Here is a 16,754-nt window from a genome sequence, read left to right on the forward strand (position 1 = left end):
AACCATTTGGTACCTGCAGCCTGTTTCCTGAGTCACGTGACTAGGTGGTGTTGGCAGTTGGCCTTTGTGTATTTCTCCCAGAGAGTATCACAACTGAGAGTCTGGGTGTTAGCAGGCTGGGCCAGCCTTACTTGATGAGAGGGGCAGTGCAGTTGCTTGTCACACTTGCACTTCAAATGCACTATCTCAGCCCACACACAAAAAACTTCACACTGGTCTGTTGTGCCTGCAGACACACTGGGGTCAAGGCAGGGAGGCAGGAAATTCCAGACTCTTCTGTACGGAAGGAGTCCAGAAGTTTCTTCCACTTCAAATTGGGCACCAGTATAAAAAGGGGTCCCTTGGGCACCAGTATAAAAAGGGGACCCTCAGACCTACTTGTGAGTACACTCCGGGACCTGTGGATACTACAGAAGGACTGCCCTTCTGCCAGAGGAATACCCTGCTGCCAGAGGACTACCCTGCAGCCAGAGGACTACCCTGCAGCCAGAGGACTACCCTGCAGCCAGAGGACTACCCTGCAGCCAGAGGACTACCCTGCTGCCATAGGAATACCCTGCTGCCAGAGGCCTGCATTGATGACTGAGGGGGAAGGCTGGACCTGCACCCTTCATCCCAGGCTGAATTGACTCCAAGGTTCAGCTGACTCACTTCCTGTTCGGAGCTGCAGGGACACAAGAAGCTCCAGTGGCCTCTGCAACTGTCCAGCTGACCTGCTGCGCTTCACCTGCAACTGGACCTGCCGGAGCCCAGTTGGCCTCTGCTGGAGTGGGTTATTGAATCCCAAGAGCTGCCTCTCAGGACCAGAACCCTTGGGTGGCACCACTTGTGCTCCATCTAAAAGAAATACCAGAAATCCTGAGGTTTTGGGCTCTTCGCGTCTGCAAATGGACCCATTATTACCAAAATGTTGCTACCCGCGCTGACCACCAAGCAAAGCTCAAGTAAACACGACTCTTCACACTACATCAACTGCCAGCAACGTGAGATCTGCACTTGTGACCAATGCGAAGCTACAGCAACGACCATCTGCGACACTCAACAGGGTCTGTGTGCTACAGTGATGCCCGTTCACAACGCCTGGCCTGCTCTTTGCGCTACAGTGAGGACAATCTGTGACCAATGTTCCCTCAAATTTTTCCTGTGTGTGTGTGTGGCAGTGCACGGTCTCTGTGCGCTGCAACCAAGGCTACGTGTGCCAGGAACGCAAGCGTGCTGGTGGCACCCTGTGCCACAATGTTGGTTGGTGCCCCCCAATTGACTACCTCCGCCACAGATTCCCTCACAACCACCGTATAACAGTGCCCCCCAAGTCTCCATTACCAATCTCTGTGATGCATTTAATTTGCTTTATAGCACCACTCATACCAGTGTAGGGTGTCAGAGCACTTCACATTGCACACACATTGAACAGAGACAATCAATCATAGGTATGTAAATCAGTCTATAAGCAACGTGAGATCTGCACTTCGTGCCACCACATGGACAATCCCAGGGTGACCAATGCGAACCTACAGCAACGACCATCTGCGACACCCAACAGGGTCTGTGTGCTACAGCGATGCCCGTTCACAACGCCTGGCCGGCTCTTTGCGCTACAGTGAGGACAATCTGTGACCAATGTTCCCTCAAATTTTTCCTGTGTGTGTGTGGCAGTGTAAGGTCTCTGTGCGCTGCAACCAAGGCTACGGGTGCCAGGAACGCAAGCGTGCTGGTGGCACCCTGTGCGACAATGTTGGTTGGTGCCCCCCAATTGACTACCTCCGCCACAGATTCCCTCACAACCACCGTATAACAGTGCCCCCCAAGTCTCCATTACCAATCTCTGTGATGCATTTAATTTGCTTTATAGCACCACTCATACCAGTGTAGGGTGTCAGAGCACTTCACATTGCACACACATTGAAAAGAGACAATCAATCATAGGTATGTAAATCAGTCTATAAGAAATGTTACATAAGACAGAGGACTGCAAGATATAGGAGTGATGTCATCCATACTGGCAAGCGGTAGGAGTGCTTGGTCTGCAGAAACACAAACTCCGAATTTAAAATATAACACCATGGTTGGGGGTTCTCTTTAATAAGAATTGCTTTCAACCTAAATAAACCCTTTTTGCAGCATTAGGATAATGAATGGCTGGGAAAAAAATCATAACAACTAACCTATACCTTGCCATATGCAAGAAGTTATTTGATGACCATTAATAGTTTACTGTTCTATATATGGAATTTAACTTATAAACTGCAAGTAACAAAATGACCTCTCTGACAAAAGTAGTAACCCACTAACCTAGTTTCATTCTATGCACTTTGGTATCTGCATGGTACACATTCTTTGCAGCTTGCAGATTAATGGTCTGCGTTACCTTAAAACTTCCACTAGAGAGATCTCTGATCTCTCTCCAGGCAGAACAATCACCAGAGTTATCTTGACATATATATCATTGCCTGAAAAATGCCGCAGGCAAGGAACATCCCAGCATGTTCTTTTACTACAATAATAAACCTGCAAACACGGCGCCCGTGCAGTGGCACCAACTGCACTGGTCGCACCGCCCTAGAGCCAGTCCTAGCAGCGCGGCTGTGCCCTATTAACAAAAGAAATGTAGCAAGTCTACAAGCACGATGTGTGCTTTTAGGTGATTCTTAAAACACACGTCGTGCTTGTAGACTTGCTACATTTCATTTATTAATAGAGTGTGGCGCACAATCTGCTCCGCTCTATTATCAAATGAAATGCACAAGTCTACAAGAAAGACGTGTCCTTTCAGAATCACCTGAAAGTACACGTCGTTCTTGTAGACTTGCTGCCTTCCATTTGTTAACAGGGTGCGGCTGCGGGGCAGATTGTGTGCTTTTGTGAAAGTATTCATGTTAATTGCAGCACATGACAGGAGCTGCGATTAACATGAATACTTTGAATACTTTAAAAAAGGCACACAATCTGGCCACAGCCGCGCCCTTTAAAACAAAAGAAATGCAAAAAGAGCAGGAGTCATTTTCTGATTAAATTGTCTTGCGCTCGTGTTCTCTTCATGGGTGGTCCTACCACAGAAGGAAATCAAAGTTTTTCGTGCCACTTACATTTTAAAAGCGGCAGTGCGAACGGTCCTTACAAAGGTGCTGTGTGTGTGTGTGCTTCACACATGACACTGTGCGCACCTTACAGGCAACAGTGCCTGTGACACTCTCCCTGCTCCTCGTGGTCTCCTCCATCGTGAACTGGACTCTTCACGCTGGACTTTAGGAAAAAACTTTTCCAGCAGGCCAAAGATGGCCCTTTTATCCAGCCTGCGGTCAGCCTGAATTTGTGACTCTCATCCGGTCTCGCTCGTCCAAACAACCACGAGTTGTGCTTTGGGCTTTTATGTACTATAGTTACCTTAAATCTTTGAAACACCACATCTCTAGATTTATTGCTTTGATTTTTGTTGTTTTGGTTTCAAATAATGTATTACATTTTACAAACTTTTTCTAAATTGGTGTGGAATTTTCCTTGTGTCCGGTTTTCACTTTATTAATGTTTAAGTGCTGCATGAATACTTTAAATATTGCCTCTAAGTTAAGCCGGACTTCTTTTCTGCCAAGCTACCAGAGGGTTGAGCACAAGTTAATTCAGGGACTTTTTGTGGGTCACCCGGACAAAGGTTGTGGCTGTTGCTTGAGTAGGGTTTTACCCCCCTCAACCAACAACCCATTTTCTCACACCACGAGGCAAAAAGAAAAAAAGAATGGAATGTCATTCTCACTTTCCTGAAGGCTCAAATAATTCCGGCGAACTTCAAACCATCTAAAGCAAACCTCTGCAATGTCTCCAGGTAAAAAAGTGAATTTTAGTGTATTTTTAGGACTCGCATTGGCCAAGACCTTTTGATTTGTACTAAAGTTATGTATATACTATACTTACTTATAGGGGCCATCAGAGAGTTGTGTTTCTCTGCGGGTTTGTTGTTGTATCATTTACATTTTCTACTCACACTTTACAGTATACACAGGGAGCAATGGGTCCGCCCACTTCAGACATTGGCTAAATACTCTGTGCAACAGCATTGTGCTCTTTCGCAAGCAGCACATCCATTAGTAGATTCCTTCAATACCAGGGACTACTATGGCCAATTGTACTTTGGGAGGAGAAAAAAATACTTTTGCTTTAGCCAATGTCTGCTCAAAACATTGGCGAGAGCCCAGCAGCTCCTCAGAAATAAAGTTTTACAAAAATCATAGCAAAACAAAACAAGCATTAACAAAGCCCAAAGGCTGGTGGTTAATTCCAAACCTGCTTGTTTGTTAGTGTCTGGACTCTAACACACTAAGGTGGCTCTCCACGGTATGCAGGAACGTACATCAATCAATACATAAATCCACAGGAAATAAATTTTCCTGTGATGAGGCTCATCCATTATGGGAGACTAATTTAATAATAATAATAATAATAATAATTCAAATTTATAGGGCGCACAGCTACCCGGAGGTTTCCCGGCGCCAAGGACACAGGCATCAGAAGTCCGAATTACTGGTTGAATAGCCAGGTCTTAAGGCTTTTACGGAAACTGGAATGGTTCGATTCATGACGAAGAGAGATAGGGAACGGCCCCCCATGCAGACAGATTGAAATCTTGCGACTGAGCATTTGGCCTGGGAAGATGATCTGAGCGGGCGTGTAGGGTGATAGGGCAGGACTAAGGAACCTAAATAATGAGGAGCTATACCAAGTTTAATTTAATGCATAAAGCTTAAGGCTTTAAATTTGTTCCGATTTTCAATTCTCAGCCAGTGAAGGTCCCGAAGGGTGCCCGAGATGGATGATGTTTTCAGGACATGACAAAGCAGTCTCGCCGAAGAGTTCTGAACAATCTGTAATCTCCAGATTACCTCTTTGTTGGCTCCTAGGTACAGGATATTGCCATAGTCCAATCTCGAGACTATCAGTGCTTGGATTACTGTTCTCTGAGTCGAACTTGGCAGCATCCATAATATCTTCCTACGCCACCTCAAAATCACAAAGCAAATAGAAGCAGTTTTAGTAGTCTGTTGCCTCATGGAAAGTTGATCATCAATCATTACACCCAGATTACGGGCGGATTGAAAAGGCTGGGGAACTGGACCCATTTCTGGGGGCCAATGGCAGGGGCCCCACAGGTCTTTATCTTTTCCTATTATCAGGACTTCTGTTTTTTCACTATTTAATTTTAGCCAATTGTTATGCATCCAACTGGCTATTTTCAGTAACCCAGTCTGTAAGGAGGAGACTTTAGAGGTCTTATTAGCAGATAGAGAGAAGAGAAGTTGGGTGTCGTCAGCGTACGAAAAGATAGACAACCCAGCTTCCTCTGCTATGATGTCCAGCGGGCTAACATGAATATTGAATAACACAGGCTCAATATTGAGCCCTGTGGTACACCAAAAGGAGATTCATATATCTTGGAGCAAGCTGAGGTGGAAAATACCTGGAAGGTTCTTCCAGTAAAAAAGTTCTCAATCCATTGTAGCGCCAGGTCTGCAATGCCTCGAGAATGTAAAACTTTAAGAAGAGTGCGGTGTGACACAGTATCAAAGGCGGCACTTAAGTCCAACAGAATAAGTGCAGCCGTTTCTCCTTTATCAAGTAGTCGAGTGATGGTTTCAGTAACCCCCAAAAGAGTGGTTTCTGTCGAGTACTTGGCTCTGAAACCAGATTGGGATCCATGTAAAATCTCGTTAGTTTCCACAAATTGAACTAGCTGTTGGTTCACATGTTTTTCTAATATCTAAGAAAAAACAGGGAGAAGAGAGATTGGCCGAAAGTTGGACGGTTCTGCTGGATCAGCATTGGATTTATTCAGCAGGGGGACTATCATTGCATGTTTCCACTCTGCCGGCAGAACAGCCTCTTTCAATGAGGCATTAAGTAGTTCCATCATGGGCTGTAGGGAGCTATGCTTTATTTTTTGAAGGATCTGAACTGGTAACAGATCTTTCGGAGAGCCTGATTTGAGACCATTCAAAATGTCAATGAAGGACATCAAGTCAAGCAGTTGCCAGTTCATAATTTTATGGCCGGACGCAAGATCAGATGTCACCTCTGTTTTCTTATCTTCAAAGCTAGAGGATGTGGTGTTCTTTTTTAGTTCCCCCTTATTAGTTGATAGTTCTGCATACATTTTTTCAACCTTTAACCTTCTCAATAAAAAATGTGGCCACAGTGTCACATTGAGTTTTATTAAGCTCGCCCACTAGTTTGAACAATACTTTAGCATTGCTCTGGGCGGATAATATGGTGTTATTAACGTACTGTGCACGTGCGCTTTTACCAAGAGAGTTATAATTTCTTTTGGCCGCTTTATAGATAGTCCTGGATTCTGAGGCGTAATCCTTACGCCACTGTCTCTCCAGGGCTTTGCACTTAGTTTTTTCCGATTTTAGATTTTCCGTAAACCAAGGGGCAGGCGGACAGTGGTTATTCAATTTCTTAGAGGATAAAGGGAGACAAACATTTAAAGAATCCATGATCCAGGTTTGGATGATATTGGCATCCGATATACCAAAAGAAGGTATGTCAGGATTAGTCGATGCCAACTGGTGATTCATGGAATCTATGTTCCATTTTTTCCAGTTTCTGTGTTTCCGATTAAATAATGAGTCAGAAAAGTCATTCAATCTGGCATCAAGTGTTACATTAAATTCAACAAAAAATGGTCCGACCAAGTCAGGGGGAGAGCTGTGTGACATAGGATGTTGGATAGATTAGAAAAAACAGGGTCAAGCAGATGGCCAGCCCTATGGGTAGAACCCGAGTTACAAAGGCGCAGGTTTAAAGCTTCTAGGTCATTAATAACAGTGGAGCCAATTTAACAAGCGTCATCATTGAAGTGGACATTAAATTCTCCTACAACAGTGAAATTAGCGGCTTAAAGCAGAAAAGGGGTTATGGCTTCTGGAAAATTAGTTGCCCACTGGGCCAGGAGGCCGGTACACTAAGAGGCCAGTGAGCGTAAATTTGGGTGTGAGAAGAAGCTTGAAAACCACTGTCTTCCCATTTACAGGAGTATTCATTAAAAAAAATTATTGCAATGCCTCCCCAGATCTATCCATTCAATCCTTCCTAACGATAGAATAGCCAGTAGGAAGTGCTGTTGCAATATCAGGCCCTGAGCCTTCATGTAACCAAGTCTCATCTGGTTGGCATTGGGAGTTGTGCAGTAAGTCAAAAATATCCTCTTTGTGTTTTGCTAAGGATCTACAATTTAAGTTAAAAAAAAGTCAACTCTGTGCGCTGGTCTATCCTTCGTTTACCCCCAGTTGTAAGCAGGGTTTTAGAATTTAGATTTGTGACTATTTTAGGTGCCTGTTTCCTGTCTAGGATAGAAGAGCAGGTAAAGTTGCAGCAGGCAAAGTTGCAGCAGGAGAAGGGAAAAATGAGGCTGCCAGGTTTAAAGATAGAGCAGTCGACGTTAGTTTTTTTTTGTAATTTCAGTAGGAATTCGGGTGAGTATTTCCTAATATTTCTGCCAAAAGGAACAGGGGTTGTGGCCCCTGGGCCCGATCGGGCGGAGACGGGCTTGCCTTTGGTGCGCCGCCGGCACGCTCGCCGCGCACATCCGCTGCGCGGAGAAAGGAGCATGAAATTTAAAGGTCGGCAATCAGCTGACTGCTGACGACGGCGCTCTAACTCCCCCGCCTCCTGTAACAGCCAATACCGCCGCTCCCGCCACAACAAGCGGGCGAACCCGTGGTGGACCGGGGAGCGAGCGGCAACAATGTAAGTGTGACAATGTAAAATATTTAAAATAAGGAACAGCAATTCCTAGCTACGCTTTGCTAAAGTGTTAAAAATATTAAATATATTGGCAATCCGGTTTACAGCATTTAGAGTTCTCTACTCAGGTGTAGAGAACTGCCACTGGGTGCCCAAATGTTGAAATAGTGGTCTGACACCTCCTTGAACAGTGTTCACTAGTGGATAAGCACTTCAGCTTACTCAACCTGTCCACCTGAGTGTTTTGTACCTCTGCGTGATGTGTGGCAGTCAAACGCAAGCCTTGCCTAACGTGCCAGGACACATCTCAATGGGCAGACTGCATATGGGTCAGGGTCAAATGCCATCTTATCAGCTTATATAAGATAGGACCACAGTGCTGTCCATGATGTTCCCCAAACCATCAGGAGAAAGGTCATCGCCATTAGTAAGGTGGCTTCCCACATACATTCAAGGAGTGTGATTTCAGAAAAATATCCATCTAGACATCACTAGTAGAAGGACAAAGTCGCTGGGGACTTGATTCCTACAAACACCACGAAAGGATGAAGGCCCTTACACTTACATTCACTATGCTAGCGGAAGCGGATCTCTCTCATGAGAATCTATATCTGCAGATGCACCTGAAGGTGGGCGACCTCTGTTCTGACATATTGCTGTGCCTGTCTCTTGGTTTCGGAAGCATACACCTTCACAAGTGGGGTTAATTTTACTCAGCTGGAATAGCCTCAACTGAATATTCAAGATGTTTCGAATCCCAGAAGGTCCAAAGATACCTGGCGTGAGGATGACTGAATAGCTCAGTCATCCAAGTGCAGTTAGAAATACTTCTCATTCAAAAATAGATGGCATAAGCTGCTGTCATTTGCAAAGTAAAAATGTAGGATGAAAATCTGAGACCAAAATCTCACAAGACTAGGGTGCACACCTAGTCCCCGCATCCACAAAGTGGTCAGGAATGACACTGGATATTTCTGTGGGCAGATAATGGTTACTTAGGAGTGGGCTCACAAATTATCTCTATTCACAAGTCCAAAGCCAAGTAAATGATGGTGTTCCTTATTGTTTGATGGTTTTGTGTTTTTTTACATGGACAGTATTGTTTTGTCTCTGAATCTTGTTCTAAGAGATGGATGGTGAATGTGATTAGTGTGCTACAAATAATCGAATTAAACTAATTGAATCAAGTCTGGTTGGGATTTTTTTATGGCCGCGCTCCATCATTTCAGTACAAAACCACTTTATTCGCTGCAGAAGTTAAAGAAACACTGGATGATTGTGCCATGCTCACATAAAATAGAGTAAAAGTAAATGTGTACTCCTCTTTCACTTTCTATAAAGTTTATCAGGGAAATATAGCTTTGTTCAGGTCGGAGTAAGACACTTAGTGAAAGTTATCATACATCAACAAGAAAGAAATAGCTTGACAAGTGGAATATGTTTGAATTTGAATGTTCTCTGCCTAACTTCGAACTATTCATTGGTACCCTTTTGCATAATTGTTGTTTCACTCCAAGCTTCCAACTGATTTGTCTCCCTTATACTGAGTGCCTTGCTTTGATGAGACTGTAGAGTCTTCAACTATAAGCAATGGGAGACAGCTCAAGAGGTTTGAAGAAGACGTTTCACAGTTGAACCAGTAAAAAAGAAAGCAAATCTGTCCATCACACTACATGCATTCGCAGGAACTTTGATTTGTTCAATGGAAGTCAACAAACAGTAGAGGAAAGACAGCGCGTGACTGAGAAGGATACACCGTGTCTGGTGTAAGATGTGTGGAGGGAACAGTTTCTGGTGCATATACCTTTAGGCTTCTCAAATGTTTAACAGCTAGGACAGGTAGTCACAGTTCTTTTCATTAGTAGGGGTGGACATCACAGGAGTAACAGGAGTGGGAGTTCAGGATGTATGACTTGAGCACTCTGGCTGACTTTAAAATATTTTAACACCAGACCAACAAGGAGGTTTACAATAGACTGCACCTGTTCACTCTCCAAAACTGTAAATCTTCATTTCTGAAGTTTCCGCTATCTTTGATGACACCTTAAGCTGCATGTTGGACCATGAATTGCTTGAATACAATCCTATGTTAATCATTAACCTCTATTGCCAAAGAAACCATGAGGGTAATTTGGATATTGTGCCAATCGTCTTTCAATAAGGCCCAAAAATGTCCAAATTTCCCTCAGACTCTCAAGCCTTCCTCCTCTCCACCACAAATAATGGCACTGAGACCCACATTACAGGCATCCTTGTGGGAGTGGTACTTAGACTACGGAGTACAGTAGCCTTGAGAGGAGAGGATCTTGCCACTGTCCCTCCCTACGTTACGCTGTCCAATGAAGGAAGGTAGACCCAGAAAGAATGGCGTCAAAGCAACTTTCAAAGAGATGAGAGCACTGTTAGTGACATTCAAAAGAAATCCCCCAGCTAAGAAAAACATGGGGCAACAGTTTAGCTTCAGCCCACTAATCTCCCTTTATATGCGCTTTGCTCGATTTCTCACCATCACATACCAAGTTTTTTAAAAAAGGATGGGGGTAAGAGAAGAACAAGTGTTTGGTGTAAACTGCCCCACTGCTAGAGTGGATTTCATTCAATTTGTGGACCTTAGGATTTCGAACATGTTGAAAGGCCGATGTCAATTTTCCATTGTACCAAGTGGCGGGAAACACAAGACATGGGTCATAGGAGATGTCAAGAGTCAGAGCCTTGGTTACTACTCACCGACTGAGAATCCTTGGTACGAGTGCAGCACAGGAACACCTTGAGCCTGCGAGTCCAGCTGCTGGCCTGGCCTTCCTCTAGACGGTGCCTGTGCAAGAAAACATCAGGAGATTGTACAAGGAACAGAGGCACCTACAGTAGAAGATCAGGAGTCAGACAACACGAAAGAGGGGATAGGCGAATCCCTGGTGAAGGGAAAGGTAAACAGGAGAAGACGCACGAAAAAGAGATCGATGGCCAACAGTAGGAACTGGATAGGGGACCGAATGAGAAAGAGGTCAGGCATCTTAATAAACCCATAGGGGAGTAATAGACTGGGAAAGAGAAACGGGCATTAGAAAAAAAAGAGGACTGCGCCCCATACACAGCTCTTACCGGAGGTTGTATGTTCGCAGGTTCCGCTGCCTCCTCTTCGTGGCCCTCAGTTTCACAAAGGTCCGCCCGGTTGGGTCAAAAACACACAGCACAGTAATGCAGACGCTCAGGATCACTACCCAGTTGCAGACAACCATTCCTGTAAGGGAGGAAGCATGAAGACTGGAGTCAGGCACATTCACCTTCGCCTACTACTGCATCCCGAAGAGAAGCATCAGGCACCTACCTAGGGTGACATTCTTGGCTGTGATGTCGTTGCAGGACGTGTAATACTGAGCGAGCCACACAATACCCACGATGGCGTAAACAAATTCAATCACTAGGATAGCTGAAATATGAGAATGAACATAGCCATCAGAAGGACTGCACCAATGCATAGCTCTACACCATCAACAGGACTGCACAATCGAGCACTGCACCACTGTCCTCAATGTAACACTGCACAATCACAATAAGTGCCCCACACTGCACCAACAGCATTACTGTGTGACACTGTTCTATTCCAGTGACTGCTCCACACCACACATCATTAACAAAATGGGGTGGCCCAAGAAAATCAAAGACCTGGGTATAATACAGTATTGAAAAACAGTGGTCTTTGACCATTACTTTCACTAAACTGAATTCATCAGTAAAGATTAATTCAGCTTAGTGAAAGTAATGGTCAAAGACCACTGTTTTTCAATCACGCACCACACATCAGCTGCATCACAGCACAACACAGCACAATCCCAACAACTGCCACACATTCCACCTTTGATATCTCTGCATAACATTGCAACCATCACTATGCCGCACTTAAGTTTTGGCATGTTGTGATGCCAATGCACTATCAAGGTCCGGGGGCCACACTGCACCTTTAGCATAACTGCAGGGACTGAGATTCAGCACAGAGATAAGAAATCCTCACTTCCTCAGTGTTACAATGGGCACATGAAGCCTTACATATCACTCATTTGAGCACACCAGGCTAATCTCCATCAGTTTAGAATATGAACAACTGATAGATTCAATAGTAGTTGTGTGTGCAGACTGCAATACAACAGACCACAAACACCAACAGAGTGTAAATGAATGAATGAATTAATTAATTTAATAAATTATAAAGCGTGAAACAACTGCTGAACGGGCATCCTGTGCAGGGTAGGTGGGAAGATAGGGAAAATGCCATATCACCAGTCCCAATTTATAATCCGCTCAAACGCCTAGTGCAGTACCATACCATTCCTTAGCACTATATTCACGATTAGTGCCATAGTAAACCATGCAACCTCTGCCTCTTTCGTGCATACTTATCACTTTGTCTTGGAGTCTTCTCAGGGAGATAAAATAAATACCACTGAATTGGGCTATTTAAAGATTTCTTGGTAATAGTTATCAAACTGCACACTGTGATTGTAAGCACGTTAAACCAAGCTAAGGCAAAGTCAATTGATCTGGTTTAGATTCTGAGTTCTGACTAAAACACAAAAACACCTGCAGCAGTGAAAAAATAAAAACAAAAAAAAAACATTACTATCAGCCAAAGTGGTCTGTTGATATTGTATTTGGCTGTGTTTACTATAGTTTAGCTGTTAGTCCTACTGCATACGGGCTAGAAAGGTTGGAGTACACTAACGTGTTGCTCAGTGATCGAATGTTTGATCACGGCAGACGAGATTCGGTTATGGATCTGTGAGGAGCATTACATGCATGGAAGCCTGTGCCCCAGGACATTCCTCATTATTTTGTTCTGCTGCAGTGTACACGTGTCCATTGCTCTCCTTTAAGTCGTTGTTTTGTTGAAAAGAACCTTCAATCAATTAATCAATCAAGGGCTTGTAAAGCACAGGTACTTAGCCGTGAGGGTCTCAAGGAGCTGGTGGCGGGCAGTGGGAGGGGGCTAGTGGTCCCTCTGGATTTAAGCTTATTCGAAGACCCTGGTCTTGAGGTCCTTCTTGAATTGGGTCAGGAACGCAAATTGCCTGAGGTAGAGAGGTAAGGTGTTCCAGGTCTTGGTGACGAGGTAGGAGAATGTACTTCCACCGGTTCTGGTCTTGAGGATCTGGGGACAAAGGCTAGGACGACTTGGGCGGAACGGAGTTGTCTGGCGAATACGTGGATTGTGAGGCGGTGGTTCAGGTATGCTGGTCCTTTATTCATGGAGAGCTTTGCAGGGATGTGTGAGGAGCTTGAAGCTGATTCTCTCGTTGACTGGGAGCCAGTGGAGTTGTCGAGGTGTTTCATGATGTGGCTGTAGTGGGAAATGTCAAAGACCAGTCTGGCTGCGGCGTTTTGGACGTTCTGTAGTTTCTTGAGCTGTTTCTGGGTGACGCTGGCATAGAGTGCCTTGTTGTAGTCGAGTCTGCTGGTGATGAGTGCGTGGGTAAATGTCTTTCTGGATTCTGTGGGGATCCATCTGTATGTCTTTTGAAGTAGGTGGAGCATGTGGAAGCACGCTGATGAAACTGCGTTGATTTGGCGGTTAATTGTGAGCAATGCTGAATCAGTATGATGCTGAGGTAGTGAGCTGGGTCCGTCAGGGTAGTAGGGTATTCCAGAGGAGCTGGCCATCAAGTCGTCCCAGGCTGAAGGTGAGGATCCCAGGCTGAGTACGTCAGTCTTGTCTGAGTTAAGCTTGAGGCAGCTGTCTTTCATCCAGGTTGCAACGGCCTTCAATCTGCTGTGGAAGTTGGTTCTGGTGGTTGTGGGTTCATTGGTGAGGGAGAGGATCAGCTCGGTGTCATTGGGATAGGAAACAACGTAGAGTGTGAATTCTGACGATGGCTGGGAGGGGAGCATGGAGACATTGAAGAGGGTGGGGCTCAGCGAGGAGCCCTAGGGACCCCGCCGCTGATCCCTGTAGGTTCTGAGAGAAACTGGGTTAGTCAGACCCACTGAGACTGGCTGGTGAGGAAAGTGTAGATCTAGTCGAGTGCCTTGTCGTGGATGCCGGCTTCATGGAGTTTCATGATTATGCCATCATGTGGCTGTAGTGCCATTCTGTGTGTGTGTAGGTGAGGATCGATGGGAAGGGGGTTTTGTTGAGCTGGCCAAATCCTAGCCAACTGGACAGCATGAAGCCGTGTTGTGTTTGTGATGGTGGCAGCAGCTGAGCCTGATGTGTTCTGAAAGAGGCTGTGAGAATGTTGCAGGGGTACACAACAGTAATGAGGTCACATCTGAGCTATATTAGTTGCATGAGTTCTGTTGTATGGCTGTGCCTATCCGGGGGAGTGATACCATCCAGACAGAATTAACCCTGGGTGTTCTTCGTGTAGTAGCGCTACGCATACAAAATGACAAGGGGTCAGTCTGGGCTGGCACAGCATGTGGTGGCCTCCTCCAGCCTCGGTCCAGGGCAGGGCTTTCTGTCACCTGGAAGTGCAAAAACGCCCATGCTGCTGCTAGGTGAGAATCCAGTTAAGGAAAGGAAGGTGGTGAAAGAAGTTCAAAGGAAGGGATTATAGTTATAGTAATATAGCAGCTATGGTTGCTGCTTTACTTTTATGTAACTAACAACCATTAACAAAGCCAATTGTTCTGGCTTGTTGTAGGTGTAATGTTACTTGTTCTAAGTGTAACGGTACTTGTTGTATTATAGATCTGGATGCAATGACAGAAGCAACAAAAACACCAGTCTGGCGGCACATTATATTAAGCACAGATTTTTAGCTTATGTGTTTTAAGCCACACATTTTATTACATTAAAAACCCTTTTGGAGAGACCATCGCCCTAGTTTTTACATCCCACTTAAAGCTCTGGAAACAACATCATGTCACAGTCGCCCCACGTCCAGGCACTGTGCATCATGCATGACTCATGCCTTCCACTTTTTCAGATTGCCTATGTGCAGGGGCATAGTGAACCCCACCACTTGCTTTAGGAACTACAGCGAGGGTGGAGTTCTTGATGGGTCTCATAATTAATGTGAAAAGGTGAGTGAGTAAGTAAGTGAAGGGATGGCTGGATGGATGGCTGGAAAGATGAGTGAAATGATGGCTGGATGAGTGAAAAGGTGGATGACGGGCGAGTGAATGGGTGGATGGATGAGTGAAATGATGGATGGATTGATGAATTGATAAGTGAAAGGGTGGATTGATGAATTGATAAGTGAAAGGGTGAATGGATGGACGGATGAGTGAAAGGGTGGCTGTAAGGCTGGATGAGTGAGTGAAAGGGTGGGTAGATGGACAAAATGATGGATAGATGAGTGAAGGAGTGAGAGGGTGGATGGATGAGAGAAAGGTTTTTGGATGAGTGAAAGGATGACGAATGATAGGTTCAACGGATGGATTCATGAGTGGTTGGGTGGGTGGATGAAAGGATGGATGGCTAAGTGAAAGGGGAATTGAAAGAGAAAAGGGGATTGGTAAATGGATGACTGAACGGGTGAATGAGTGGAAGGATGAGTGACTGGATGGATGAATAAGTAGGTGAAAGGATGGCTGGATAGGTAAATGGCTGGATGGATGAATGGCTGGATGGGTAAATGGCTGGATGGATGGATGGATGGATGGGTGGAAGAGTGGATGGATGAGTATGGATGTATAGGGTGAAAGGGTGAATGGATGGATGATGAAGGAGAAAAACGGTGGATTGAGGGATGGATGAGTGAAATGATGGATGGAAGGATAGGTGATGGATAGGTTTGTAAATGGATGAATATGGACAAATATGGACATGGATGGGCACACAGATGGAAGGACAGAATGAATGGTGAAAGACTGAATGATTGATGAAAGTATGATTACACATTGTAAGCCCCCATATCTTAAGCAACATTTCCTATTCATTGACTTTCACATTTATATGAGTGATTGTCTCTATATAATATGTGTGTGTTGTAACACACTCCAACACTCTGCTCTACATACTTGGGATGAGTAGCACTGTAGAAGAAATTAAATACACATGAGAGAGGGTCTATGTGAAGATGAGGGGCGCCATTGGAGGGTGGTGTCAAGGTCAGACTGGCCGGACCGGCATCAGGCGTTTTCTCTGGGAGCTGGAAAGGTAGGGGCGGTTTTGTTACTACAAAAAGACCTGCACATTTGCTTAACCCCTTCGCTGCGGCGGCTATTCCGCCGCAGCGCTAAGGGGGAGACGGGGCCGCGCGGCGCTCCCGTACTCGTGATGGAACCGCTCCGTCACGGCCCTCGGGTGAGCTGTGCTTGTGACGGAACGGTTCCGTCACGGCCCCACCCGCTCTTTAGAACGTCAGGGCAGGCGCGGAATTCGTGCCGCGCAGGCGCGGCGAGCGGGCCGTGACGGAACCGTTCAGTCACCAGCACAGCCTACCCGAGGCTCGTGACGGAACGGTTCCATCACGAGCATGGGAGGGGGTTAAAGCTGCGCGCATACTGACAAACCATGAAGTGCACAAGTGTCTCAACCTAATATAAACTTATTTTCACTTGTACTTTAGTAGTTGTCTATTTACTTACTTATATACTATGTGGCAACCTTCTCTGAAGTGTCTGTAAAACTTACCCTTTGTCCTGAATTTTGACCCTTTGTCCTGAATTTTTACACTCATTGTCCTGAATTTGCACCCATGCCAGTTGGTCACCCTAGTAAGGTGTAATGCCATTCTTTCAGTGCTTCATCTGCTTTTGGACCCAAAGAGTACCCAGATCACAAAAGCCGCCATCAACAGCAAATGCAGTTATACGTTTAATACTGAAAATATGGAACGTCGGTGCTTTTGTAATTTCATAACGAACAATCTCAAACTTTCCAAACCCCTTTTAAAACGATTTCCAGTTCTTTAGTAAATTGTGCAGCACCTTTGCTTTACCGGCAAATTGCTTCATACATTTTTTTTTTTTTAAACTAGCACCTACTATTCACTGCGTTCGTACATGGTGCACATGTGGTATAGAACTAAATTAAAATAGAAAGTTATGAGTTGAAACTTGTTTGTATGAGCTTT

The 16,754-nt window shown here is 45.1% G+C and overlaps 1 protein-coding gene across 1 annotated transcript in view; it reads right to left on the reverse strand.

Moving 5' to 3' along the window:
* DAGLA (diacylglycerol lipase alpha) overlaps positions 1–16,754 on the reverse strand; it is a 294,459-nt gene that overhangs the window by 120,942 nt on the left and 156,763 nt on the right. Inside the window, exons 4-6 of the mRNA XM_078680611.1 lie at positions 11,066–11,167; positions 10,840–10,978; positions 10,465–10,552 (exon numbers count right to left, since the gene is read on the reverse strand). Of these exons, the coding sequence (XP_078536737.1) occupies positions 10,465–10,552; positions 10,840–10,978; positions 11,066–11,167 (329 nt within the window). The remainder of the gene's footprint in view (positions 1–10,464; positions 10,553–10,839; positions 10,979–11,065; positions 11,168–16,754) is intronic.

This window comes from Lissotriton helveticus, chromosome 3_1 (genome assembly GCF_964261635.1).
Source record: "Lissotriton helveticus chromosome 3_1, aLisHel1.1, whole genome shotgun sequence".
Classification (NCBI taxonomy): Eukaryota; Metazoa; Chordata; class Amphibia; order Caudata; family Salamandridae; genus Lissotriton; species Lissotriton helveticus.